This window comes from Apiotrichum porosum, assembly GCF_003942205.1.
Source record: "Apiotrichum porosum strain DSM 27194 chromosome Unknown scaffold_1, whole genome shotgun sequence".
Classification (NCBI taxonomy): Eukaryota; Fungi; Basidiomycota; class Tremellomycetes; order Trichosporonales; family Trichosporonaceae; genus Apiotrichum; species Apiotrichum porosum.
The window spans coordinates 2,494,556-2,518,954 of record NW_021167108.1 but is presented as its reverse complement, the minus strand read 5'-3'; the positions used below and the strand labels follow the sequence as shown (position 1 = coordinate 2,518,954).

At 62.2% G+C, this 24,399-nt stretch overlaps 7 protein-coding genes across 7 annotated transcripts; 4 read left to right on the top strand and 3 right to left on the bottom strand.

Annotated features, from left to right (window-relative positions):
- Window positions 1–1,002: 1,002 nt before the first annotated feature.
- On the top strand, window positions 1,003–3,399 carry EHS24_000912 (uncharacterized protein; the record flags this gene model as incomplete). The annotated part of the gene is made up of 5 exons (XM_028616723.1): window positions 1,003–1,174; window positions 1,621–1,905; window positions 1,969–2,404; window positions 2,464–2,730; window positions 2,793–3,399. The coding sequence occupies 5 exons, from the start codon at window positions 1,003–1,005 to the stop codon at window positions 3,397–3,399; spliced, it is 1,767 nt and encodes a 588-aa protein (XP_028480580.1).
- A 225-nt stretch (window positions 3,400–3,624) lies between these two features.
- EHS24_000911 (uncharacterized protein) lies at window positions 3,625–4,667 on the bottom strand (the record flags this gene model as incomplete). Its single annotated transcript, XM_028616722.1, has 3 exons — window positions 3,625–3,687; window positions 3,768–4,225; window positions 4,265–4,667. The coding sequence occupies 3 exons, from the start codon at window positions 4,665–4,667 to the stop codon at window positions 3,625–3,627; spliced, it is 924 nt and encodes a 307-aa protein (XP_028480579.1).
- A 582-nt stretch (window positions 4,668–5,249) lies between these two features.
- EHS24_000910 (uncharacterized protein) lies at window positions 5,250–6,507 on the bottom strand (the record flags this gene model as incomplete). The annotated part of the gene is made up of 2 exons (XM_028616721.1): window positions 5,250–6,281; window positions 6,373–6,507. The coding sequence occupies 2 exons, from the start codon at window positions 6,505–6,507 to the stop codon at window positions 5,250–5,252; spliced, it is 1,167 nt and encodes a 388-aa protein (XP_028480578.1).
- Window positions 6,508–11,051: 4,544 nt separating this feature from the next.
- EHS24_000909 (uncharacterized protein) lies at window positions 11,052–12,714 on the bottom strand (the record flags this gene model as incomplete). The annotated part of the gene is made up of 4 exons (XM_028616720.1): window positions 11,052–11,261; window positions 11,335–11,340; window positions 11,394–11,683; window positions 12,435–12,714. The coding sequence occupies 4 exons, from the start codon at window positions 12,712–12,714 to the stop codon at window positions 11,052–11,054; spliced, it is 786 nt and encodes a 261-aa protein (XP_028480577.1).
- A 592-nt stretch (window positions 12,715–13,306) lies between these two features.
- Window positions 13,307–16,286, top strand: SKN7 (kinase-regulated stress-responsive transcription factor skn7; the record flags this gene model as incomplete). Its single annotated transcript, XM_028616719.1, has 7 exons — window positions 13,307–14,022; window positions 14,065–14,134; window positions 14,177–14,281; window positions 14,327–14,573; window positions 14,630–15,652; window positions 15,691–15,983; window positions 16,032–16,286. The coding sequence occupies 7 exons, from the start codon at window positions 13,307–13,309 to the stop codon at window positions 16,284–16,286; spliced, it is 2,709 nt and encodes a 902-aa protein (XP_028480576.1).
- A 327-nt stretch (window positions 16,287–16,613) lies between these two features.
- On the top strand, window positions 16,614–19,464 carry EHS24_000907 (uncharacterized protein; the record flags this gene model as incomplete). Its single annotated transcript, XM_028616718.1, has 4 exons — window positions 16,614–17,182; window positions 17,235–18,363; window positions 18,409–18,745; window positions 19,163–19,464. 4 exons carry the CDS (start codon window positions 16,614–16,616, stop codon window positions 19,462–19,464), a joined length of 2,337 nt encoding a protein of 778 aa, XP_028480575.1.
- Window positions 19,465–20,818: 1,354 nt separating this feature from the next.
- On the top strand, window positions 20,819–23,298 carry EHS24_000906 (uncharacterized protein; the record flags this gene model as incomplete). Its single annotated transcript, XM_028616717.1, has 5 exons — window positions 20,819–21,062; window positions 21,419–21,479; window positions 21,779–21,914; window positions 22,139–22,267; window positions 22,306–23,298. The coding sequence occupies 5 exons, from the start codon at window positions 20,819–20,821 to the stop codon at window positions 23,296–23,298; spliced, it is 1,563 nt and encodes a 520-aa protein (XP_028480574.1).
- Between the last annotated feature and the right edge of the window lie 1,101 nt (window positions 23,299–24,399).

Sequence of the window (24,399 nt, the reverse complement as noted above, 5' to 3'; positions counted from 1 at the left end):
TGTGGGGCGATGGAAACCTCAGAAGGGCCGCGAAGAAGGCGGCAGTTCGTGCCACCCTTCGTCTACCTCCGCCACTAGGCCTCCCACTTGACACTACTGATCCACTGATCCACTGGCCACTGCTGGTGCTCTGCATGCATGTAGGGTACATGTATAGGGCCATTGTGCCAGCCTGAGAAAGAGTAGACACCAAAGTAGACCCCAAAAGCGACGGCCGGTGGCCGGTGAAGGAATGAAGGAACTCTGCCTAGTTCAAGTTAGACGCTGCTGAACGGTTGTGCAACGCCGAGACACAGAAGTCCAGACAACGCGTTAGTTAATCACACATCTAATGGGCATGTCGTCAGCCATTCTGTATACGCATTCGGAAGGGATGTTCAGCGAGCCGCGGGGCTCTCAAGACCCAAAGAGACGTCGTTGCCGAGTGCCTGCCGAACACGGAGTGCGTTGACAACCAAAAACTGAACACCCGCGCCCGCTATTCAAGAATCAGAGGATTAGAGCAAGGGTGTTCAGTTCAGCTCCAAGCCTCGTCGTCGCAGCCTAACATATCACGGGTGAGACCCAATTGATGGTCAGCGGGCAGTGGGCTGCAAGCTGCAGAGGTAGCACCTAGCAGATCAGCAGACCCCACGCGCAGTCTGTGTCTCCCCCATTAGGCCATTAGGCCATTATAGCCGCGAGCCGGCTTTGCGCCTTGACAGGCATGATCAAACCTGCCCCCCTTCTTTGGGTCAGTTCATCGTCGACCCACAGCTCGACGGACGAGAAAAAGGACAGTGCGGATGCATAAGAGGCCAAGAGGAAGACAACGCAAACACACACGTCTTCTCTCCCTCCCTCTCTGTTCCTCTCTTTGTCAAACTCCATCCACACCACAAGCCTCGACACTTTTCTTTTCCTTTCTGGACAATGGTGACCGCGGCTGCCTTGCTCGTCACGTTCGTCGCGCTGGCCGCGTCAGTGTCAGTGTACGCCCACCCCACCCAGGACTGGAATACCATGGCTCTCTCCAACATGGCCGAACGCGGCGTCTCGGCGACGTACATCGGATGCTTTACAGACGGCTCGCCCCGCCTGCTCCCTGCCCCAGTCTACTCTGGCCCCCTCAACACACCCGACTACTGCACCAACCTCTGTGCACTCAATGAATTCATGTTGGCAGGAGTGGAATGTGAGTACACTTGGAACACGGGGGACGTCTATATTTCTCGTCGTTGGCGCGTTGGTGGCCGTGGTGGCGGCGATACTTGGGACAGCCACATGGGGGAGAGCAAAGACCCCATCCACTGACGGTGAATCCAGATGGCAGCGAGTGCTGGTGCGGTAACTCGTTCACCACCTTTCTTACTCAATCAAACGCGTGCAACGTTCCGTGCTCTGGCGACACGGGGTCCATGTGTGGTGGAAGCTGGACGATAAGCTGTGAGTGTTGACCGGACAGTGTTGGGGGTTGTGTTTCGTGCCAGGTGGCGAATGTTTCAGGTGGCGAATGGGTAGTGCCAGACATTTGCCATTTCACCAGGCACCCCGAGCCACTCTCACGGCGTCGTTCCGTCGTTCACCCTCCAGGCAGACATCCTGCCTGGCTAGCACCGTGAATTGGACTAACATGCACAGTGTATCGAGCCCCGACGCTCAGCGCTGTCTCGCTCGGCTGCTTTGCCGACACGCCGGACCGCGTCATGGGCTCGAGCCATTTCGAGTCCAGCACCCTCACCGTGGCCATGTGCCTGCGGTACTGCACGGCCGGTGGCTACGTGTACGCCGGCCTCGAGTACTCTAGCCAGTGCTTCTGCTCCAACACCATGCCCACAGTCACGTCGTCGGGCTGCACGAGCACGTGTATTGGCGACCGCAGGGCGAGCTGCGGCGGCAGCCCGGCGATGAACGTGTACACTGCTGGTGGGTCGGGCACGACGACGACGACGACGACCGCGACAACCTCGACTAGCACAAGCGCTTCAGAGACGACAAGCACGAGCACGGCCACAACTTCAGCTGCCCCAGAGCCGACCATTCCGGGCACGTCGTCCAACCCCATCGCCTCAAACGCCCCCGCCGTGGCCGTGCTGGGCACCCCCGCGATTCCCTCCTCGTCAAGCACCAAGGTCTTTTACGCACACATGATGGTCGGAAACACGTACACGTACACCGGGGCCGACTGGGACGCCGAAATGTCCCTCGCGCAGACGGGCGGCGTGGACGGGTTCGCGCTCAACATGGGCCGGGACGCGTGGGAGCCGGCCCGTATCGGCGACGCATACAGCGTTGCGGCCGGGAAGGGGGGGTTCAAGCTGTTCTTGTCGTTTGACATGACCTCGATGCCGTGTGCGGGTGCGGCGGACGCGCAGGCGCTGGCGCAGTTGGTGGTCCAGCACGCGTCCAGCCCTGCGCAGGCGACGTACGCCGGCAAGACGCTCGTGTCGACGTTTGCAGGCGAGAACTGCTACTTTGGCCAAGGGTCGGTGCAGGACGGCTGGCTCCTGTTCAGAAACTACATCGCCGGCAGTGGCGTCAACACTTTATCCCAGCGCAGTTTTCGCCCGTTTCGACGTTTGCAAGCGCGACGTGGTTTGACGCAGAGCTCAACTGGAACTCGGGCTGGCCCATGGGGTCGGGAAACCTCGACACGAGCTCGGACACGACCTACATGTCCGCGCTGGGCGGCAAGGGATACATGGCCGCGCTGTCGCCGTGCTTCTTCACGTACTATGGCCCGAGCTCCTAGTAAGTTGCAACAGTTATGTAGGCGTGGCCCGTTCTGACATTTTATTTTATTTTTCCTTCAGCAACAAGAACTGGATCTACCGGTCGGACAACTGGCTGCTGGCGACCCGCTTCGAGTCGATCCTCTCGATGCGCACGCAGTTTGACCTCGTCGAGATGGTCAGCTGGAACGATTTCGGCGAGTCGCACTACATGGGCTCGCTCGCGCCAGCGGTCGACCAGCCAAACTCGACGGGGTGGACCAACGGGTTCCCGCACACGGCCTGGCTGTCCTTGCTCAAATACTATGCCACGGCGTGGAAGACGGGCGCCTACCCGGCCAACACGGACGCGCTGTGGCTCTGGTCGCGCCCGCACCCCAAGGACGCGACGCCGACCAGCCCGACCAATGCCCGCCCAAACAACTATGCGGCGACCGACGACCAGCTGTATGTCGTGGTCACGCTCGCGTCGGACGCCACGGTGACTATTTCGTCGGGCGCCAACACGGCCACTTGGAACTTGCCAGCCGGTCTGAGCAAGCTTGCCATCGCGAGCGCGGCCGGCTCGATTACCGCCAAGATTGTTCGCGCGGGCGCCACGGTCAAGAGCTACGACTCGGCGGGGTCGTTCAGTTACAACCTGTCGCCGGCCGACTACAACTTCAACTACTTTGTAGCGTCCGCGTAAGGCCGGCCCCAGCAGGTCTGCGGCTCCATCCATCGCGACACGGTCAGTAGATCAGCCGCGTGCAATTTCAATAGTTCAGTTCTGTTTATTTCTCGCCTTCTGGGGGAGTTGCCTTGCTTCATGATATCCCTTGCCTCTGTATGCACGTTTGGGTCTCTAGGACTCTCTCTCTCTACCTTTACACACTGCCAGCCGCTGTGGCACCCGCCCGCACGCCCTCGCGGCTCAGTCGTACAGCCACGCATTCCTGCGGTGCTTGTATTCGGCCTTTTTGGCGCGGAACCGCTCCTGGCAAAGTATCAGCAACGGCACTGCGGCACCCACAACCCATCCCAGCCCAGCCCAGCCCCCAACACAACCACACGCACCATATCCTTCTTCGTGACCTTGCGGCTGGTACCGACGCCGGCCTCCTCGTCGGCCTTGCGCTTGAGCGCCTCGGCCGCGCGCTGCTTCTCGTACCCTTCCACATCAAAGTAGTGCTCGCCAAAGCGCTTGGCGCGGTTGTACTCTTCCAAGTGGTGGAAGCTGTACCCGGTGTCGGCGGCGTACTGGCCCCTGCGGGCGGCCATGGCGACGGCGGCCGGGTCGGACCCGCGCTGTTCGGGGGCCATGAGGAACGCGAGGCCCGGGTCGATCTCGGGCAGGCCGTTGGCGGCGGCGGAGGGTGGTCGTGCCGAGGTGGAGGCGGAGGCGGACGGGAGCGGCGGGGCGGGCTCGGCGGGCAGTGGGGGTGCGGTTGCGGCGGCGCTCGCGTTCTCGGCATCGGGGGCGAGCGGGTTGGTCCATGTCACCTCGCCCGACTCGGTGTTCCAGAAGTAGTACGCTGAATGGGTTAGCAGGTCCGGTGTGAGAGCACACTCACCATTCGACTCTGGCGCCCACACGGCTTGCCATGTTCCGGCGTCGGCGTCGCTCTTGCCCTTTCCCTTGTCCTTCGTCTCCCCGTCCTCTCCCTCTCCCTCGTCATCATCATCGTCGTCGTCTTCCTCCTGGTCATCCTTCTCCACCGGTAATGGCTCGTCCGGAAGCGGAGGCTGTTCAGTGGGCAGAGGCGGCTGCTCGTCCGGCAGCGGGGGGTTCTCAGCCGGAAGAGGGGGTTGGTCGGCAGGCGCGGCCTCGGGGACGTCGGCGTCCGGGAGAGGAGGCCGCTCGTCCAAGGAAGAAGGCGAGGGAGCAGCCTCGTCGGGGAGTGGTGGAGCAGCAGCAGCAGCCTCCTCCTCGGCGGCGGAAGCGGCAGACTTGCGTGTTTTCCTCTTTGGCGCCATTTTCGATATGCGTCGTGGTGGCCGTGGTGTTGGTGAGTTGTTGGATGCAGCAGGGTCGTAGAGCTTGTTGTTGGCTGCGACAGGCGACATTGATCATGATGAGAGTCATTTGATCCCGCCTGTCACTCATTCAGTGGGAATTGATAACGTAAATTACACGTCATGTACGATTAACAAGTGGCACACGCTCTCTCTTGTGCCTTTCGGTTCTTCGGTTGCTCATCACCTGTGCCTATGCAAGGTGAACCTTCTTCACCCCTGCCGTCAAAACGCGTGGCGCGCGCTGTCGGGTTGAGGCGATGCACCACTGTTTTCTGTCCGTGTTCGTACTTTCCGGCGAGGCGCAGTCAACCAACGTCCGTACAGAGCGGACCACACAGCATGAACAACTGACGGCAACACAGTGACTTGCACACACACACTCGCACACACACACCTCCACGGCGTCGGCGTCGGCGTCCTGGCGGACACCTGTCTCGCCTGCCTCGTTATGATAAACAAAAAATGTTCATCTGCGCTGCTACTACACAAACAAACACTTTACAAAGACAGGGTCCTCCCGACCGGCGGGGGTTGCGTCTTCTAGTAACGGGTGGCCTGCGGGAAAGTCATGCCTGGGGCGATGCCGCCGGGACCTGCGCCGACGCCAGCCATGGGCGGCGACTCTTGGCGGGTCATGCCAGAGTAGCCGTTGTCGGGCTGGTAGTGGCCGTCGTGCGACTCCCAGTCGTAGGGCGCGCCGTGGATGGGGGACGGCTGCGGCTGGACGGGCGGGTACGAGTTGTAGTCTTCGTGGTCCGAGTATGCGTACTGTCCGCCGTGCTGCTGTGACTGCTGCTGCTGCTGCGCGGCCGGGTCGTACAGCTGGCCCGTCTTCTCGTCGTAGTCGTTGAGCATGGGCGACGAGCCAAAGTTGGAGCCGTGGAGCGCAGTGTCGCCGCCTTCCATGACGGTAATGTACTCGGGTCCGTCGAGGTCGTCGCCGAGCGACATGCGCGAGCCGCCCGCGACGTTGTGGGCCGGGAGAGCGTGGTGGACGTCGCTGTCGCCATGGCGGTTGAGCTCGGGCCAGCGAATCGCCTCGTCGTCGTTGGAACGCTTGCGACGGAGCAAAAAGACGAGCAGGGCAATGCCCGCAATGACGGCGGCAGCGACACCAACAGCGATACCAATGATCGCACCCTTGGCGAGACCAGTGTCTTCGGCCTTGGCGCTGGTCTGGTCGGCAGTGCTTGTGGCGTTTGCGTACTCGGTAACAGTCACGCCGCCCTGGGTCACCACCTGGACAATGGACGGGGCCGATGAAGCAGACGTGCTTGATGCCTCGGACGTAATCGACTCGATGGCCGTCTCGGTCATGGAAGTCTCAGATGTGGGCGCTGCGCTGGTCACGGCAGCAGCGCTCGTGGTGGGCTTGTCGCTCGACACAGCCGCCGCAGAAGTGGAGCCGCTGCTGGCGGCCACAACGGCCGACGACGACGAGCCCGGGACCACTGCGGCACTGGATCCAGCGGACGTTGTGATACCAGCAGCCGAAGTAGTCACCACCGCGTCCTTTGAAGTAGTGACGACGGCAGCCGACGTCACAACTGCCGCAGCCGAGGTAGAGCTGTCCTGCGAGACAAGTCAGTGTCTGAGCGCGCGTGTGTGTTTTCCCTTCCGGCGCGAGCGCGTGCGCGCGCGGGCGAGGGGCTCTCCAACTCACGGCACCACCAGTCAAGTCGTTGAGAATACTGGTCAAGGGGTTGGAGATGGAGATTTGGCGGGCGTCGCCGACGCGGTACATGAGAGGGCTGGCCGCCACAAGGGGGAGGGCAAAAAGGGCTTGAGAGAGACGCATGATGTTGGAGGATTTAAAACGGTTGATAGCAAATTAAAAGGGAGGCAAGTTTGGGGGGGGGGGGGAGAAGCTTTATGAGCAAAGTAATTCGGAGTCGAGCAGAAAGAAGAAGGAGAAGATAGAGAGAGGAGGTTTGTTGGTGGCAAGACGAGGGGGGTTTGGGTGGGTCCAGCCGCAAGAGGAGGTTTGGGGGTTTCTTGTTGGGTGAAGGGTCTGTGTGGCCGCGACCGAGCGGCAAAGTGTGTTGTCGAGAAAAGGAGTGTCGGGGGAAGTAAAGGAATGGGCACCGGTGCCGGCCGGTGACGCGCGAGAGGGGAGGAGGGGGGACGGTGGAGGGGGGGGATGGATGTGAGTGTTGGTGTGTATGTGTGAGGGAGAGAGAGGATAAGAAGAAGGTGTGATGAAGAGTGGATGAGCAAGGGGTTGGGAGGCGTCGAGGGGAGAGAGCACGGGGGGGTGCAGTGGACTGCGGGATCAAAATGCGGGGTGGTGGGCGGGATCGAGGAGGACGTTTGATGCACCGACTTGCCCAAACCGGGGGAGGCTTGGAATGCTCTTTTTACGCTTGTTTCCTCGTGCATCATCTTCTCTGTACGCTGACCACGCTGGGCAACGGCTTGAGCGTGGCGGGTCTAGCCGACAGCTCTCCCTCGAGCTAGTGTGTGTGGTGTTGTGTGCACGGTGTGTGTGTGTGTGTGTGTTTGGGTGTGAATGGAGTCGTGGGGCCTTGCCTGCCCAGGAGCGCGCCAGGAGAGCGTGTGGTTAGGAGCGTTTCCGGTCCAGACTAAAACGCGTCTGTAGGCGGGGGGGGGGGGGGGGGGGCAGACCATGCAGACCACGCAGACGACACCAAAACGACAGAGAGAGAGGACGCGTCAACACACCCATTCCGAGCTTCCGAGGTACCGCACGGGGCACACGCGCGGCAGAGCGGGGGAGGACGGCACCGTACGGCACCCGGCACAAGGGCCGGCAGCAAGGGGGGTTTGTGTGGGCAATTCATGGCTGTTTAGCCTGCCCTGGCGCGCCGGGCGGGTGGGCGGAGACACCGAATTGACGGCACACACAAAACACGAAGCACCGGGCAGAGCGCGTGGGGAGCTGTGGCGCGGGCGCGCGCGCGGGGGGAATACCCGAGTCAAGCGGTCACCCGTTAGAGAGCGACGGCATGTTTTGTTTTTGTCTGCTTCTTGGCATACGTCTACAGTAGTCACCAGCAGCGCCAGCACAGAGATCAGAGAGAGAGAGAGCGAGGTGCACACAAACCACAGAATGCTTGCCCCCCCCCCCACCCTGTTGCAACCCTTTATATTGTCCTGTCACGAGACACCAAGCAAAAGGGGCACACCCACACGCCATACAGGATCCTAGGATCCTAGGAACACTAGAAGCAAAAACGACCACCACGTTTTTGTATTACGTAATATTTTAGACACCGCAAGCGGAGATACACGCCCAATCTCCATTCTGAACGTCGTCGCTGTGATGACCAAATAAGACTCGTTCATCATACCTCCCCTGTCTTCCCCTCCGCACATCTCCATCCTATCCACCCACCCTCACACTCCCCGGCTCACATGGGACGCCGGCACTCACCCGCGCCTGTGAGGCGAAACGACTCGCGGCGCGCGTTGCGCGTCGTCATGTCCAGCGAGGACCCCGAGGACCGCAAGCTCCTGCCCGACAACGACGACAATAACAACAACAACAACAACAATGACAATAACAAAAACAACGACAGCGACGACCCCGTCACCGGCATTGCGGCCGCAGAGGAGATGGACGCGGACAAGGTCGCTGAGATGTGGGCCGAGTTTGCAGCCGACCACTATGAGATGGTGGAGCAGCTGCCGCTCGAGCTGCACCGCAACTCGCGTCTGTTGCGCGAGCTCGACCATGAGAGTATAGGTGAGCGAGAAGTCTGGCTGCGGGGGGGGGAGGGGTTGTCCGCGACGAGCCTGAGCTGACCACGGGCCACTGGCTTGTAGCGCAGCAGGTGCAGCTCCAGGCCAAGATTCGCGAGTATGTCGCGCACCGTATCAAGCTCGTCCAGCACCGCAAGTCCGAGGCGCCCGCTGAGGGGCCAGCAAAGGCGCCAGAAGCGGCGACAGAGGATGCGCTGCGAGAGACACCAGCAAAAGACGACGAGCCAGCTGAGACTGGTGCTGTCGAGCCTGTGAATCCGCCCGCAGAGCCACCAGCCGAGCGGACCCCGCCCCCGGTTTTACCTTGCACAAACGGCGAGCCCGAGCCCGAGCCTGAGCCCGGCAACGACACCCTCGACGTCGCGGCTGTCGTTGTCTATGCGGCGCCAGCCGAGGAGGACGCCGGTCGTGCGATCGACGAGGAGCCCAAGGACGCCGCGCCCCTCGTGCAGCCCGATGAGGCCGTTGTTCTGACCGAGCAAAAGCCGTCTGTGACTCCTGAGGCGGGGTCAGAGGAGCTCGAAGCCAAGCCAGACCCGGAGGAGATGGACGTCGATGCCGAGGGCGAGGCCGACGCAGATGGGGAAGCCGACGCAGAAGGAGAGGCCGACGCCGAAGGAGAAGTGGACGCGGATGGACAACCTCCAGTCCCAGTCGACGGTGAGGCAGACGCGCCAGGCTCGCCCGACTTGGAGGCTCAAACCCAAGTGGACGGTCCGTCTCCAGACCCTATTCAGCTCGACACCCCGACGCCAGCGGCCACACGGTCCCGGCAGGACACGGACGCCGCCGAGGTCCACGCTGTCGAGGACGTGGTGGCGCTCGCAGACGACGGAGGCAAGGGCGGGGAGAGGGAGAGGGAGAGGGAGCGGACGGGGTCCAAGTCTGCGCTGCCCGCGACGCGACCGGGCCATTTCCCGCTACACGACATTGCCCGGCTCGTCAACGAGCTCGTGCGCAACCGGGAGGAAAAAGTCGCCATTGCCGTGGGCGCGTACAACACTGTGAGCTAGCTTGTAAGGAGTGTAGCTGAGCTGACATGGTTCCGCCAGATTGACCGGCATATCCGCGCGCTCGACTCGGCCCTGTCGGCGCAGGAGACCAGCCTCCTCGGCCTGGGACTCGTGACCGGTGCCCAGCCTGCTCAGCCCGCGCCCGAGGCGCCCCAGCCCGGTCGGCGCAAGGACAAGAAACGCAAGGCGCCTGTCGTGCCCGTAGAGGAGGCGGCGCCGGTCGTGGAGACTGGAGTGCCCGTGGGCATTGAGGTGGACCCGTGAGCTTTTGAGTATGAGATCAAAAGCTGACAGCGGTGGCAGGAACGAGCCGCGGTACTGCTACTGCAACAACGTGTCGTACGGAGAGGTAAGTTGTTGCCAACTCCACACTCTGTACAGGACGCTTAGCTGACACCGCAGATGGTCGGGTGTGATGTACGTGGTTGCGGAGGTAACATCAACGAAGAGCCCAGCTAACCAACGTTTCCAGAACGAAGACTGTCCGTACGAATGGTTCCACCTCACATGCCTGGGTCTCAAGGCCGCGCCAGTCGGCGACTGGCTGTGCGACAGCTGCAGGCCCGACTCTGCCAAGGCCGCCGCGGGTGGTGGGGGTGGGGGTGCTGGTGGACATCGGAAGAAGCGGAAGAGCGACAGCAGGAGGTAGAGCTAGAGGCCAGAGGTAGATGATCGTGTTGATTTGTTGTATACACCGTAGACGAGACGTGTTTGGATCCATCGGTCATGACTTTAGCTGTATGCCGCTGTATGGCTCACAGCATCACGGGGACATCGAACATTGGTCTCTGGACAAGTACATAGCGTGCGTACCAAGGCCACCAGCCAAGTGGCTCAGTGCCATGGTGCCAATGGCCAAAAGTGGTGCCCGAGATATCCACCGGCCGGCCGGCCATACCCTTACAATCACATCCCACCTGGCCGCCGAGATCTCTGCAGATCACCGAACACGACTGGCGAACACGCAGTCCCGTCACACCCGCCGCAGCGTGCAGAGCTGGGCGTGACAGCGTGTACCGTGTGCGTGCGTGCGGTACACGCTCGTACGCTCGTGCGCCACTTTTTTTTTTTGGTGGGTGAAGGCCTCGCCCGCGGCGGGCCAAGGCCTGGACTCGTTTTTCACTCCCCCGGCCAGAGTCCAGACCACCACTGGCCACTCACCCCCCCCCCCCCCCCCCCCCCCCCCCTTTTCGTTTCCGGCCGCCGCCGCGCCGCGCCGCCGCCCAGCACGACGCAGACGCGAGGAGCGCATTGCGCGCCGCGTATCTGATCTGATTCTGGAGCGTGTGGGGTATCCGATAGCGATAGCGATAGTGGAGCGGGAAGGGGAATAGGGTGTGGCGGGGAAGAAACCACACGAGAGATATGGATAAGATTGACGATCACAGCCGATGGTGCGGTGGTGCGATGGTGCAGCCAGGACCATGGCAGCGTCCCACCACTCGCCGTCTACCTGCATTCTCACATGCATCACATCGCTCGCAGCATCCCGCCGCATGCTCTCTATACGTGCATCACAGCACCTGCTGTCCCATCCCATGCATGCACATGTTACTGAAAAAAAAAGCTGTATCGGCGTCTACTCCGCTCCCGGACCCAATGGGTCCTACTGCTTCCTCCACTGGGCGAACCTCTCGTCGGCCCAGTCGACATACTCACCACTGATAGCCAGGTCGATGCCGACGGCACAGCCTGCAATGACGCTGCCACAGGCGTCGGGCGGGAGGAGCTGGCCGCCCTCGTGCAGCTGGTTGAACTTGGCCATGTCGTTGGGCTTCATGACCGCGGGGCCGACGGTGCGGATCTCGCGCTGCATCTGGAGGCAGCCGTGGTCAGTACTACGCCGAGGGGGCGGTGTGCCAGTTGAGCTAGCCAGCGGTCAAACGTACTTCAGTCTGCGGTTGTCAGCTGTGGCACTCAATTCACACGTAACACAGCAGCTGCTCACATCCACGACACCGGGACGGACGGAGAGGAAGGCGACGCCGGCGTCCTTTTCCTCGACGGCAAACGTGCGCGCGAGCGAGTTGAGGCCGGCCTTGGCCAGCGAGTACATCCCCCAGGCCTGGTACGCGCCCGTGCTCGCGCCCGAGGACACAAAGATGACGCGCGAGGGAGCACCGGGAGCCGCGCTGGCGCGCAGGTGCGGGAGCGCAGGCTGGAGGAGGTAGATGGCGGCCAGGAGGTTGGTCTCGAGCGACGGGACGAGCGAGGTGAGGGGCACGTCGGCGAGCTTGCCTGAGAAGGGATGCGTCAGCGGGGGGGAGGCGGGGGAGAGGGCAGGGGAGAGGGAGGGAGGAAGCATGGTACATTTGTGGTCAGGTGCACCAGGTGGGCACAGAGGTGGCGAGGTGGAGCGAGATTGCCAAGAACCCCAGACGGGGGAGGCGGCCGGGCGTGTGTGGGTGGCTAACGCCCAAAACACGACACTGTGTGTTGGACCCAAATGGCAAACGGGGGCATGTTGCTTTGGGATATGGCTGTTTCTGGTCCTCTGCAGCAGGGTGGGAGGGGGGGTGACCACAATCTGGCTTGCGCTTACCGCCTCCGGCGCCAACGCAGTCTAAATCTCCTTGTGCGGTGGCGCTCTCGCAGCTAGGGTTTTGTGTTGTGGGGAGGACACAGCACACCGACAAAGATAGAGAGAGAGAGAGAGAGAGCGAGAGACAGACGGTTTGCCGGAAGCGCCGGGGTAAAGCAATGGGCCAGGGTTTGCGAACCAACACTGACGCAATGGTTTGACACTTGCCCGGCCCAAAATGGAGGCCGCGAAAGGGGGAGAGGGGAATGAAATGAAAGGCCGACCCAAAATGGTGTGACACCGAGGCACAGCATAAGGGCATCATTCCACTAGAGCCACCGACGATGGGCCGTGGGGGCGCGTGGAATGAGGAAAGCAAGGAAAAAGCAAAGGCGATCTCACAATCTCACAACAAAAAAGGACACGGAGGAGAGAGGAGAGAGGGCAGGCATGGAGGAAAAGACGTACCCATTGGCTCGAGGGAGCCTGCATTGAGAACGAGGCCGTTGAGCGTGCCCCACTGCTTGACGGCAGCGTCTACGACAGCAGCATTGTCTTGTGGGACGGCAACGTCACCCTTGAGGGTGAGGAGCGAGTCGGGGAACTGCTGCTTGAGGGCTTCGAGTTCTGGGGTGATGGTGCGCTGGAGGGTCGCGACGCGGGCACCGTGGACAGTGAGCAACGTGCGTGCGATGGCGAGGCCGATGCCGCGCGACGCGCCGGTGAGAACGAGGACAGGTGGAGCCATGGTGTAGGTGTTCGGAGTTCGGGGAGAGAGAGCTGAGAGAGAGGAGGAGGAGGAATAGGAGGAATGGGACACGGACAATCGGAGAGAGAGGGGGGTGGATTAAAGAAAGCGATGTGGGATGGCCCACATGCCCCGCCCTGAGCGGCGACGGCGGCGGCGCGAGGGAACGGCCAAAAGGGTGCGGAGCATGTGGGCTGCTCCTGCAGGCTGCAGCTGGCTACAGCTGCCTGGGCGGCAGAGGGCTGCTGCTTGAAACCCTCTCTTGATGCATCTCGTGTCCTCTCTCTCTCTCTCTCTCCATCTCTCCCTTCCATCGCTCCGTATCTCTGGCACGACCGAAAATCACAACACATAACACAAACGCTGGATCACACACCCCCACCAGCACAGCTCATCACTCCCCCGCTCAAATCGCATTCTTCCCTCGCCGCCTTCCCTCCGTCGCGTCCTTGCCCTCGGACCAATATCGGCGCCGGCTCCGCTTCCCAAACATCCATCGTCTCCCTCCCCATCCCCATCCACACCTACATCCACATCTGAGCACGCCCCCTCTCCATAGCGGCCTGCCCCCCAGCTCCACTCTCGCAACTCCATGTCGCGCCAACCACCCTCCCAAGGAGGGTACGGCCTCCAACCCATGTATCACTCGGGCAACGCGCCGCCGCCGGCCCAACCACCCATCCAAGGCTACTCGGTCGACCAGTACGGCTACCGAGCCCCGTTGCCGCAGCACTCCCACTTTGCTCCACAGGACAGCTACAATGCCGTGGCAGGATCGAGCCGTGACTCGCACCCGTCGCTGTACATGCAGCCGCGCGCACCAGGCGGCCACCCGGGCGCGCACCCGGGAGCCGTCCACCCAGGCCAAGGCCACCCGGGACATGGGGGCCATGCCGCTGCTGCTGCTGCTGCTGCCGCGCATCATGCGCAGGCTCAGGCTCAGGCGCAGGCTCAAGCGCAGGCGCAAGCTGCCCACGCACAGGCCGAAGCGGCCGCACGCTCGGCGTCGGGATCGTGGGGCCACAAAAAGACCCAGGACGACTATGACGGCGGCCAAAAGGAGTCGGCAGCGGGCGGGCAAGGTGGTGGTGGTGGTGGTGGCGGCGGCGGCGGTGGCCAGCAGCCTGGTCCCAGCGAGTTTATCAAGAAGCTCTACAAGATGCTCGAGGATGAGAGCGCGCAGTTTGGCCGCGGCAAGCCTGCTGGCGCGCCCCGCTCCAAGGGCGAGTCGCGCGGCAGCGTTGGATGGGGTCGCGGCGGCACGTCCTTTGTCGTCTGGGACATGAATGAGTTTACGACAAAGGTCCTGTGAGTTGACCACGTTCCTTGCCAGGCTGACGAGTCCCATAGTCCGCAGACGTTTAGGCATTCCAACTTTTCCTCGTTTGTGCGCCAGCTGAACAAGTATGGATTCTCAAAAGTGAGCTTGGGGTTTTGCCTGTCCTCCCAGCTAACGTCCCAGATCAAACACGTGGACGAGGAGACTGGCCAGATAAAGGAAAACGTCTGGGAGTTCCAGCACCCCAGCTTCCAGGCTGGTGGCAAGGCCGACCTCGACAGTATCAAGGTAAGGCGGAAGAACCTTTGGATGGATGATTCGCTGACAGAGAAGCGCAAGGCCGTCGTTCCCAAGAAGGGCACGGCCGAGGATCGCGAGGCGTCACCTGCTATTGGGGCACGCAGCGGTGGACTCAATCCAGATGACCAGGCTCGCGTGCTGGACCATGACAACCGCCTCAGCGCCCTCGAGGATTTGCTCTACAAGACCCAGAGCGAGCTCACCGAGTCTCGCTCCCGCGAGCAAAACGTAATGAGCCTCTTGCGCGAGGTCGTGGGCCACGTCGTTTCTGTCGACAAGGGTGAGCTACCACCACTTTTCTATTTTCGTACACATCGCTGATATACCCCACTTCAGGATCACCCACGAGCGATCGCTGCCTGCGCCTGTACGAGTATGCCAACCAGGTGCTCAATCCCACGCCGCCCACCGGGTTTGTTGGCGGCGTTCCCCCATCCGGATACCACCACCAGCAACAGCAGCAATACCACTCGCGCCCCGTGGGCTACGGCGCCCTCCCGCCGTTCCAGGCCTCCCATTACGGTGGGTCTACCGCGCCCGTCGGCGGTCCTGTCCACCCGGGACAGGCCCCACTCGCAGCCTCGCCTCGTCAAGATTCGCTTCGTTCATCCACGGATGAACACAGCCCTTCGTCACGAGCTGCGGTCGGCGCCGCCGTCCGTCGCGACCATCCAAAGTCTGCCGACGACGTCATTGAGATCTCTTCTCAGCACCAGCAGCAGCCCGTCTACAGCACCGACCAGGGTTTTGGCAGCGCGAGCCGGCAGAGTGGCTGGGTCCCAGAGGCAAACGGTTCGGCCCGCGCGACGTCTCTTCGTTTCGTGGTTGATTCGACGCCCATCCCGCCCCAGCAACCGCAAATGGCCTCGGTCGTGCCTGTTGATGAGCATGAGCCTCTCAAGGCCGGCGGAGGTGGTGGTCAGGCGGCTGCCCCCGTTGGCCCTCCTCCTGAGCCTGCCACGATCGCCTCTGCAGCTGCCGCGGCTGCGGCTTCTGCCAACGCCGAGGCGAGCTCGAGCAGTAGCCTGGCCTCCAACGGTGCCCTTACCCCGCGCTCTGCCGCCAAGGAAAGCACCATGGGCAAGGTGTCTTGGACGCAGGCGCCGCGTATCCTCGTCGTTGAAGACGACATTGTCTACCGCCAGCTGAGCTCCAAGTTTTTGCAAAGGTTTGGTTGTATCGTCGAAACAGCCGAAAACGCCCAGCAAGGTATCGAAAAGATGAACGAGACCAAATACGACCTCGTCCTCATGGACATCTTCTTTGGCCCCAGCATGGATGGTCGCAAGGCTACCAGTTTGATTCGCCAGTTTGACATCTTGACGCCTATTATTTCAATGACATCGAGCGTCCAGACAGGTGAGCTTGGGACGTTTTTTATCGAAGCTGACAACCAGACGATATCACCTCGTACTTGCAGTCGGGTATGAACGACGTGCTCGCCAAGCCGTTCACCCGCCAGGGTCTCTTCCTCATCCTGGACAAGCACCTGATCCATCTCAAGGCTATCCAGATGAGCAACGAAGTGCCGCGTTTCACGGGCCTGCCGCCTCAGTCGGACCAGGGTATCCAGGACGCCCTCATGACCAGCGCTCAGCAGTGGGAGATGAACGGCGGCGACGTGGACGGCCTCTCCAACCCCTTGGCAGGCAGCGGCTGGAGCGACGACACGTACCAGCTCGTTCTGCAGGTGAGTCGCGTTGACTAGTAGTTACAGGGGTATACTGACAATGTCCAGCAATTCCTGGCTACGGGCACGATTCCCGACCAGAACGGTTTGCTCAACGGCATGCCCACCACCACGACGCCGATCATCGCCGGCGCCAACTCGGCCAACCTCGGGGCCATCACCGCCGCCATGGGCGGAACGACGTCGACGGTCTTTGTCCAGGACCCATTGGCGTTTAACAGGAAACGCAGTATTGAGGCGGTCGGCGATGACGAGTGGGAGGAACAGGCCAAGAAGCGCAACCTTGGCAACGACATGGCCTGAGCGAGGAGAAGAGGAGTGTAGGGACGCGCGACAGGCTGGGTGATGTGGCCATTATATCTTGCCCCCTCTTGATGTAGCGTTAGTGTGTTGGCGGCTGAATATATTTGGTGGTCTATAGAGAGAGAGATGAAGGTGGCCTCATGAAGAAAGCCAGTGAAGGAAACCGGCAGCAGTAACCCGTTGTTGATCAAGCCGGACCTCCACCGAACGGAAGCAAAACATCGACGATCCGTCATGAAGGAACAGTGAACAAGAGCACCTCTATCCAACACCTCTATCAACAACTGATCCTTTCCCCCACCAACTCTCCCTGTCCAGCAGTCAACAATGGCCGCAGAGGCAAGCGGAAGCGGCAGCCTACAGACCGCCATCTCCCCAAGTCTCGGCATGGCCACCCCGGGCCTCGGCACGCCCCAGGCGTCCACCCCCGCCAACGCAACCACCGCCGTCCCAGCCGCAACAGGACCCACCCCGGCCGCCCAGGCCTCAGCCTCTGGTGGTGCTGGCGCCGGCGCATCGACCTCGAGAGGGCCCGCACCGCCCACGGCTGCCGCCGCTGCTGCTGCCGCGGCGGGATCGACCGTCCTGACCACACTGCACGCGCTGCTGCGCGCGCACGTCGCGGCGCACCCCAGCCCGACGATGCCGTACTTGCATCCGTACGCGCCTGGGCCGGGTCTCAAGAAGGGGCGCGCGAGCGGCTTCGCGAGTGCGAGTACCAGTACGAGTACGGGAAGTGGAAGTACGGACAAGGCTGGTAGCGGAGGAGGAGGTGGTGGTGGTGAAGACGACTTGGCGGCCCTCAAGAGCGTGCGTGAGGCGGTGGACGGGGCGAAGAGCATGCTTGGGCGGGGTGAGAAGGAGCGCGTGAGGCTCGCGAGGGCTATGCGTGAAGTGTAAGTTCTATGGCACCTTTAGAGACGTTTTGTGCTGACGCTTGTTCCCTAGCATCACACACGAGTCGGCCCTCCTCCCGCTTGGCACAACTCTGTCGACGCTACCCCCTGCGGCACGCCCGCTCGGCCACCTGTGTGCCCTGCCCCCCTCGGACCTCCTCTCGGCCCTCGGGAAGCGCCTGGGTCTCCAGGTCTTTGCAGAGGACAGCCAATTCGGTCTGCTGCGCACCTCCCTCACTCTGGCTGGATCCCGGTTTGTCGTCGACGTCGACCTCGAGGCGGACGCAGGCGACGACGCAGATGACGCCACAGAACCCCCGACAGCGGCGGCTACGCCCATCGCTCCCAATGGCCAGGTGGCAGCCCAGGCAGCGGCTCTGTCCAGCCTCGGCGTGGGCCTCACCGCGGCCAAGGCGCTCAACGAGAGGGGTAAAGTGCGCCTGGCCAAGCTTACGGCCAACCACGTCACGCCCGCCGGCGAGGCCGGCAAGTCGGACTGGGTGGGGCGCGTGCTCCGCTCTGCGCTTGAGACACACCTCGAAGTCTGGAACCGGGCCAGCAATGCCGAACGCTCGGTTCAGCTGGAACGCAGCTCACGCGCACTCGAGACGGTCCTGGCGGAACTCAAGGCGCTCGATGAGCTCGCAGAGGCCGCGAGCGGGGACGACGCCGACCTCTTCGCCGACCTCGAGGGGCTGGCCGCGGGCGTCCAGCGCGTGTGTGCAGGCGAAGAGGACGGGTGGAGTGTATACCCGGACCCGTCGGCGTGCATGTTCCCCTCGTTCCGTCTGCTCGATGCTGCCCCCAGTGTGCGTAACCCTGCGTTCCGCCTGCGTCCAGCTCGGAGAGACGAGCACGTCCCGCCGCCAATGTACGCCGAGACCGACGACGCCGACGAGAATGCCATGGCGGTCGACGCTGTGGATCCCGCGGCGGGCGCGGACAAGGATGCCATGCAGGTCGACAGCAACCCTGGCGGCGCCGACGCGAATGGCACCACCACCGCGGCGGCGACCGTGTCCCCCATGTGTCGTGGTCGCTGGGTGGTCGAGTATGTCGACGACGCGCGCAGGCCGAGTGGCGGTGGCGGGCTCGTCGTGCGCCGTACGTGGCTCGTCCCAGGTCCCGAGGAGGGTGAGGCCAGCGCCTGGTCGCCCAGCATCAAGGTCGAGGGCCTGTTGGTAAGTGTAGCTGAGTTTGTCCCTTATCGGAAGCTAACATTTCAGCACCAAATCGCTCTCGAGACCGACGGCGCAGCACCCGTGCCGCCGCTCTTCCCGCTCGGCGCCGAGTTTGTGCACCCCGCCTCGGCCAGCGAGGCTGGAGACGTCGCTCAGCACTGGGTCCTCGGCGTGCCCGGCCCAGAAGGCTATGTAGTTGGCCGCGTGGGCCTGCCCGCATCGTGGTCTGAAATGGGCCGTCTCGTGCATGCGCTGCGTGCGCAGCTGGTCCTGGACGTGCTGTTCATGGGTGCCTTTTCCCCACCTACAATCGTCTCTGCGACCAACGACAACGACGACGACATGGACGGCGCAAACGACGACTTGGCAGACTTGGACGCTGGTGAGTGACTCTGTTTGTGTTGTGACTTTGTCTATATGTTCTGCCCCGCCACCTCCTCCACCGTCAAACTGCGACGGTGCGATCGAGAGTAATCGCGCCCGCCGACAAAAGGCATGTGCGGGTTCGTTCTGGTTCTGTGGGTTGTCTTGGGACCACAAGACGGGAACGCGGCGGGAATAAGGCGCTCGCAAGGCGACCTGGTGGACACGGTGGCACCGGCGTTATGTTGGCGCTGGCTGTGCGGGACTGCCGACCTCGGTGCCGGTGCCTGCCGAGCCCACTACACCTGCGACATTGACGACTTTCCGATTCCTCGGGCCGTCCCATCTCGTGTGCATACGTGCTCCGCGCTTATGCTTGCAATGCGCCATTGCTGCCCCGCCTGGCAGCAGACAGATAGCTGACAATGGCACGCAGCACCGACAGCGATCCCGCTCACAGCGACACTGTTCCAGCGTAGCCTGCGCGTCACGTTCCCGCTCAACGACACGGCAGCGACCGTGGACATCAAGCCCATAGATGCGCAGCCGCATGTCGCCATTACTGTGACTGTTGGTGGTGGTGTCCGAGCGCAAGGTGGAGGCGAGGGCATGGATGGCGGCGGATCCGGCGGACCCGGCGCTTTGGACGACGCCACCGCGGCCGAAGCGTGCTCCACCGCTGGAGTGGACGCCGTCGAGATTGTGCGCCGTGTATATGCCGCACTGCGCAAGATGTAGATAGGAAACATGCAGAACATGCTGCTGCACGAGGACGCGGACAGTGGCTTGACCGCGGCATGGTTGGTGCCTCCCGCGTGTGGGGTCGTTTTCTTGTTAGCTCTCGGATCTCCGAGGTGCATCTGTGCGTTTCGGGGCGACAATGCATGGGCATGGCATGGTGCCCACCGCCCACCGGCCACCGGCGTCCTGCGCTCCTGCTGCCGCGCGTTGTCGCAGATGCGGCTTTTGGTGTGTAAGAATATCTCTCCCGTGTGTCTTTGGCCCCCTCGAGCTATCGGCCGGCGGTCACCGCTCATGTCCAGGCAATTCCTCATGGTTCCATTCTCCGTTGTCTCTCCCATTCTTGCACTCTTCGTCAAACCACCATTCTTCTTGTCGCCATCGCCCGTGTTCATCGGCTTGGTTACCAACCACACCTGGGCCCTACTCATCCACCTTCTGTACCGGCCCGCGTCGCCCGTCGGCCCTGCTGCCGCCGTTTTTTGTGCAATCTCAAATTGTATATTTGGGCGGTGACGACGGTGTTCTAGGGCTTTTGCCTCCCGGTGACACCCTTTGCTCGATCGATCGGGGGTGTGATCGACCACCCAACTCTCTTCTCTCCACCGCTCATTCCTCCCATTCCTACCACCCAGCACAACCACCATCGTGCACGCACGCGACACACCTCGGCGCGTTTGTTCGGTTGCCAACCCCCGCTGTCCTCTGTGTGTTCCCGCAAGACTGGAAACATCCATCTAGAAGCTTGAGCCACACCAAAAAAAAAGGACGCACAACCCAATCGACCACATACGACCCCGACTCGGCGCTCTAGCTTTCCATTCCACAGGCCACAAAACCCACACCAAGCAATGGCGTCGGCGCCTCCGGCATCGCACGCACCGTTCCCCGCCTGGGTAAGTTGTGCATGCACCATGAGCCACAAGGGACATGAGACGGGTCGAACACCCCCTCACCTGGCCACGGGCCGCCATGGCATGGCGCCAAAGATGATTAGCAGGTGACAGCTGACACACATTGTGCTTTTTCCACCCTTGTTGCCGTTGACGCTACCGCCGCCCCCATCCGACGCCTGCGTACTCTTGCTCATCTCATCTATCTCTGTCGTGGTCCGCGTGTGGAATTTGACCACATCCCATCCACACCGTCGACCTCACCTGCACCCTTCTGCGCTACCTGCATCCCTTCATCGGGCTCGACTCATTTCTCATCCACATCCACCCGTCGATCGCGTCCACCTCACCTTTACCCCCACCCCCTCCCCCCTCCTCCTCCCCTCCCCCCTGCACTCCACCCGCCCCATCCTCCATCCTCGCTTCACCCCATCCCTTGCGCGCCTCCCGTTCCAACCATGCAGCAGCGCCAAGGTGCGGTGCGGTGCTACTGGGCCCTCCTCGCGCCGCAGTACACGAGCGCACCGGGTACGCACCCCAGCTCGTCGTCGTCGTCGCAAGCGGCCGCGGCCCCGGCCCACCAGTCGCTCGAACTCCAGTTTGTCTCCCTCGACCCCGTCCTCAGCGCACACCTCGCACGGCAGGGAGCACAGATGGTCAACCGCGACGTCATGCAGTTTATCCACCCGGTAGAACGCGAGCGTGAGTACGCCTGGGAGTGGTTCGGTGGTGTGCCGTGGGCGCGAACGGGGGGACGTGAAGGACATGGCCGGCGATCGCGGGGATCGGTCTGGCGCTTTGCGCTTTGCGATCGCGAAGCACGCCAAGAGGAGGTTCGCGCAAGGTGGACGTCGACACCTATCAAGGAATAGTGCAACCAACTTGCTCGAGCTCGGTGCACTGTCCTACTCGGGGCTGCTGCGACGGTGGACACAGTTGTCCGATACGGCTTGCTGCTGTCACCAGTTTGGTCCTGCACTAGTCGTCCCGCAAGCGAACCCTCTTGTGCACTCGTCCAACCCCACCACCGCCATCGTGCTCGAGCTGACAACGTGCAGAGGCCCGTGGCGACCTGTACAATGCGATTCAGAGCGACGACTTGCAAGGAAGTGTGACGAGGTGAGTCATCTTGTTTTGTGAAATGTCAAGGGGGAGGTGGACCCACGTCCATAAGGACGGCCAGCGCCGGCGATCGCACGAACACAAGCCCTCCGTGTGCCCGTGTGTCAAGACGGAGACGCGCTTGTGGGATCGCCGGGTGTGTGCGAAGCTGTGTGCCAAGCACAGCGCTCGTCCACGCGATCGGACCACCGTGTCGCCAGGTGCACGCTTGGCGCCGCTACCCAACGCGGCCGCTGCTGCAACTCCCACACCCTCCGCTGCATGCTACCTACCTCGGACATGAGCTGACCCAGCAGGTTGCGGTTTGCGCGTGTGTCGCGAATCAAGGCCCTCCTCGGCTGTCCACCGCAGGACAACCCCGTGCCAAATGAGGACTTGCTTGCCGTGTGCGAGGACGACGATTATGTGATCATCGACCTGGTGCTGAACTGGGTAAGTGACAATGGAGGTGGGGGATGGGTGATCTGAAGAATCATTGGGTGACAACGCCGTCACCATGCTGCCTCCTTCTCGCACTTGTGTGTGTTTGTGTGTGTGTGTGTGTGTGTGTGTGTGTGTGTGTGGTGTGTGTGTGTGTGTGTGTGTGTGGGAAGGGGCTGTCCCATGCGCGTTGCAACGCGCGACTCGTCACTACTTCAGATCGCTAACATTCCCAGGCTGCCGATGGTCTGCTTCTCGCCTTCTTCCACGCAATCAAGGACAAGGACTCTGTGGCGAACAATGACCCAGGTCGGCGACAAGAAGGATGGTCCAACTACTGCGGCTCGGAGACCATGTTGCCAGAGGTGAGCTACAAGCAACCTACAGCTGAGCTAACAGTCAGCACACTCAAGCAGTGCAGAGCTCCATCTCTGCGGCCCTCACCCTCCCTCCCCGCACGCGCCACCCTCCAACACGCATCTTCCAGCTCTACTCGTCCTCTGCTTCTCAATACCCACAGCAGCTGCTGCTCACATGGCCTCCGCCTCGCCCACCAAACTCGACCGGCATGTTTGACGGTCTGTACGATGCAGACGAGTATGCCGACCTGATGCGCCATGTGGACATGGACCCAAGCCAGCTGGCCGCCAAGCCTGGCGAGGTGCGCACCAACTGCACCACACGGTTTGGCGCCGAGCACTCGATCCGCACCGAGGGAGTGTACCGCCACGTCACGAGCGTGTTCATCCCCTACGGCGGGGTCATCTTTGCGTGCTTCCAGACGACCAAGGTGTACGACTTGCCAACAATAAACAGCACGGCCGTGACGACGCAGCAGCAGCCCACGTCGGCGGCGCCACCATCAGCATCGAGCGAGCCGTGGCCAACATCCCCAGTCGTACCCGGCGGTCCCGGCGGCGGCGTCCAAGGCCGCGGGGGCGAGTGGCCGCAGCGCGGCACCGGTGGTCCTGGAAGCGACTACGAGTACGCCCAGCCCCACTACCCGCAGGACGCCTACCGCCCTCACTCGGGGTACGCGGGCTACGACCAGGCGCAGCAGCCCTTCCACGCGCGCCTCGCAAGCAGCGAGAACACGCCCACACCACCGCGCGGCGCTCCTGGTGGTGTTCCCGGTGTCCCCGGCGCTGGCGGCGGGGGAGGTGTAGGCGTAGTCGTCGGCGTAGGCGGAGGAGGCGGCGGCGGCTCGACGCGCCCGCTCGTCCGTCCGCCCGGCGACGTCGAAAAGTGTCGCGGATGCGGCACGCGCGAGAGCCCCGAGTGGCGCAAGGGCGAGAACGGCGTCAAGGACCTGTGTAATGCCTGCGGCCTCAAGCTGGCGCGTGCCGTCGCCAAGCGCGAGGGCAGGCAGAAGCCGAGGAAAAAGGACAAGGTGTAGGTGTAGCGGGTTGTCGGCGACGAGGCGTGTGCGTTGCGCATACGTGAGAGGGCGAGTTAGATGGGGTGTGACTAGCGGGGGGGGGGGGGGAGGGGGGGCGGTGGGCCATGGGGGCCTGGACTGTGAACACTCTACAAAGCACAGTTGAGACGACAACGACAAACGACGGGACAAACGACGTCTTTAATAGCCCCGTCATGTTAGATATTGGCTTGGTTCAGGAATCGTGCCGGAGCGTGTGTGTGTCAAGGAGACCACTGACATGGTGTGCTTTCATTTCAGCACGGCTTATATGGCCGGCGTGGCTCAAGGATCAAGGATGTGGATGTGGACATTGCATCGACGAGACCACCAAAATGTGGCAAAGTGACCTCCTGCCGTGGAGGTCACATCCGTCAAGGAGACTACCGGCTTCATGCCAAGGAGGGTCACACATGCACATGCCGTCACGAGGCCATTTTCTCAAGGAGACGACCGGCTTCGTAGTGGCCGTAGCGGCTTCGGAGTGTCAGCGAGACCTGGGGCTGGACGTCGCACTGTCATGTGTCAAGGATCAAGGAGACGCCCGACCGGCTTCACTACATGGTGTGGACCTCGACCACAGCACATCGCACGCCCACATGCGTTGAGGAGACTATGCCCGCTGCGTCACTGAACCAAACACCCACCCTCCACACAGCCGCTCGCTCCGCCGAACAGACGACCGTCAAGGAGACGACCGGCTGCATGGTGGCCACGGACGCGTTGCAGCGATGGACGACCCACCGACGTGCACCTCGCCGGGACGCGATATACCATATACCACAGCATCCGACAGCGCTGGCCAGGACAGACTGCGCACGAGGGAAGACGGTAGGTTAGTACCAATGCTGCCATGGTTAGAGAACTGGGTCCTGAGCCAAACACATGGTCAAAACGTTCTGTGGATCTGTGGAGCTTTGTGAAAACAGCACAGGGAACAAGGGTAGAAAGTGGCAAGTGATCGCGATATATAGGAACGTGCACAGACCTCTTGCGGGGTACATGGGGTTTTGCCAGGAGTAAGCACTGCTTTGGTTCAGTGGTGACGTGTGGTCTGACTTGGTACTTGGTTCCTAGCTG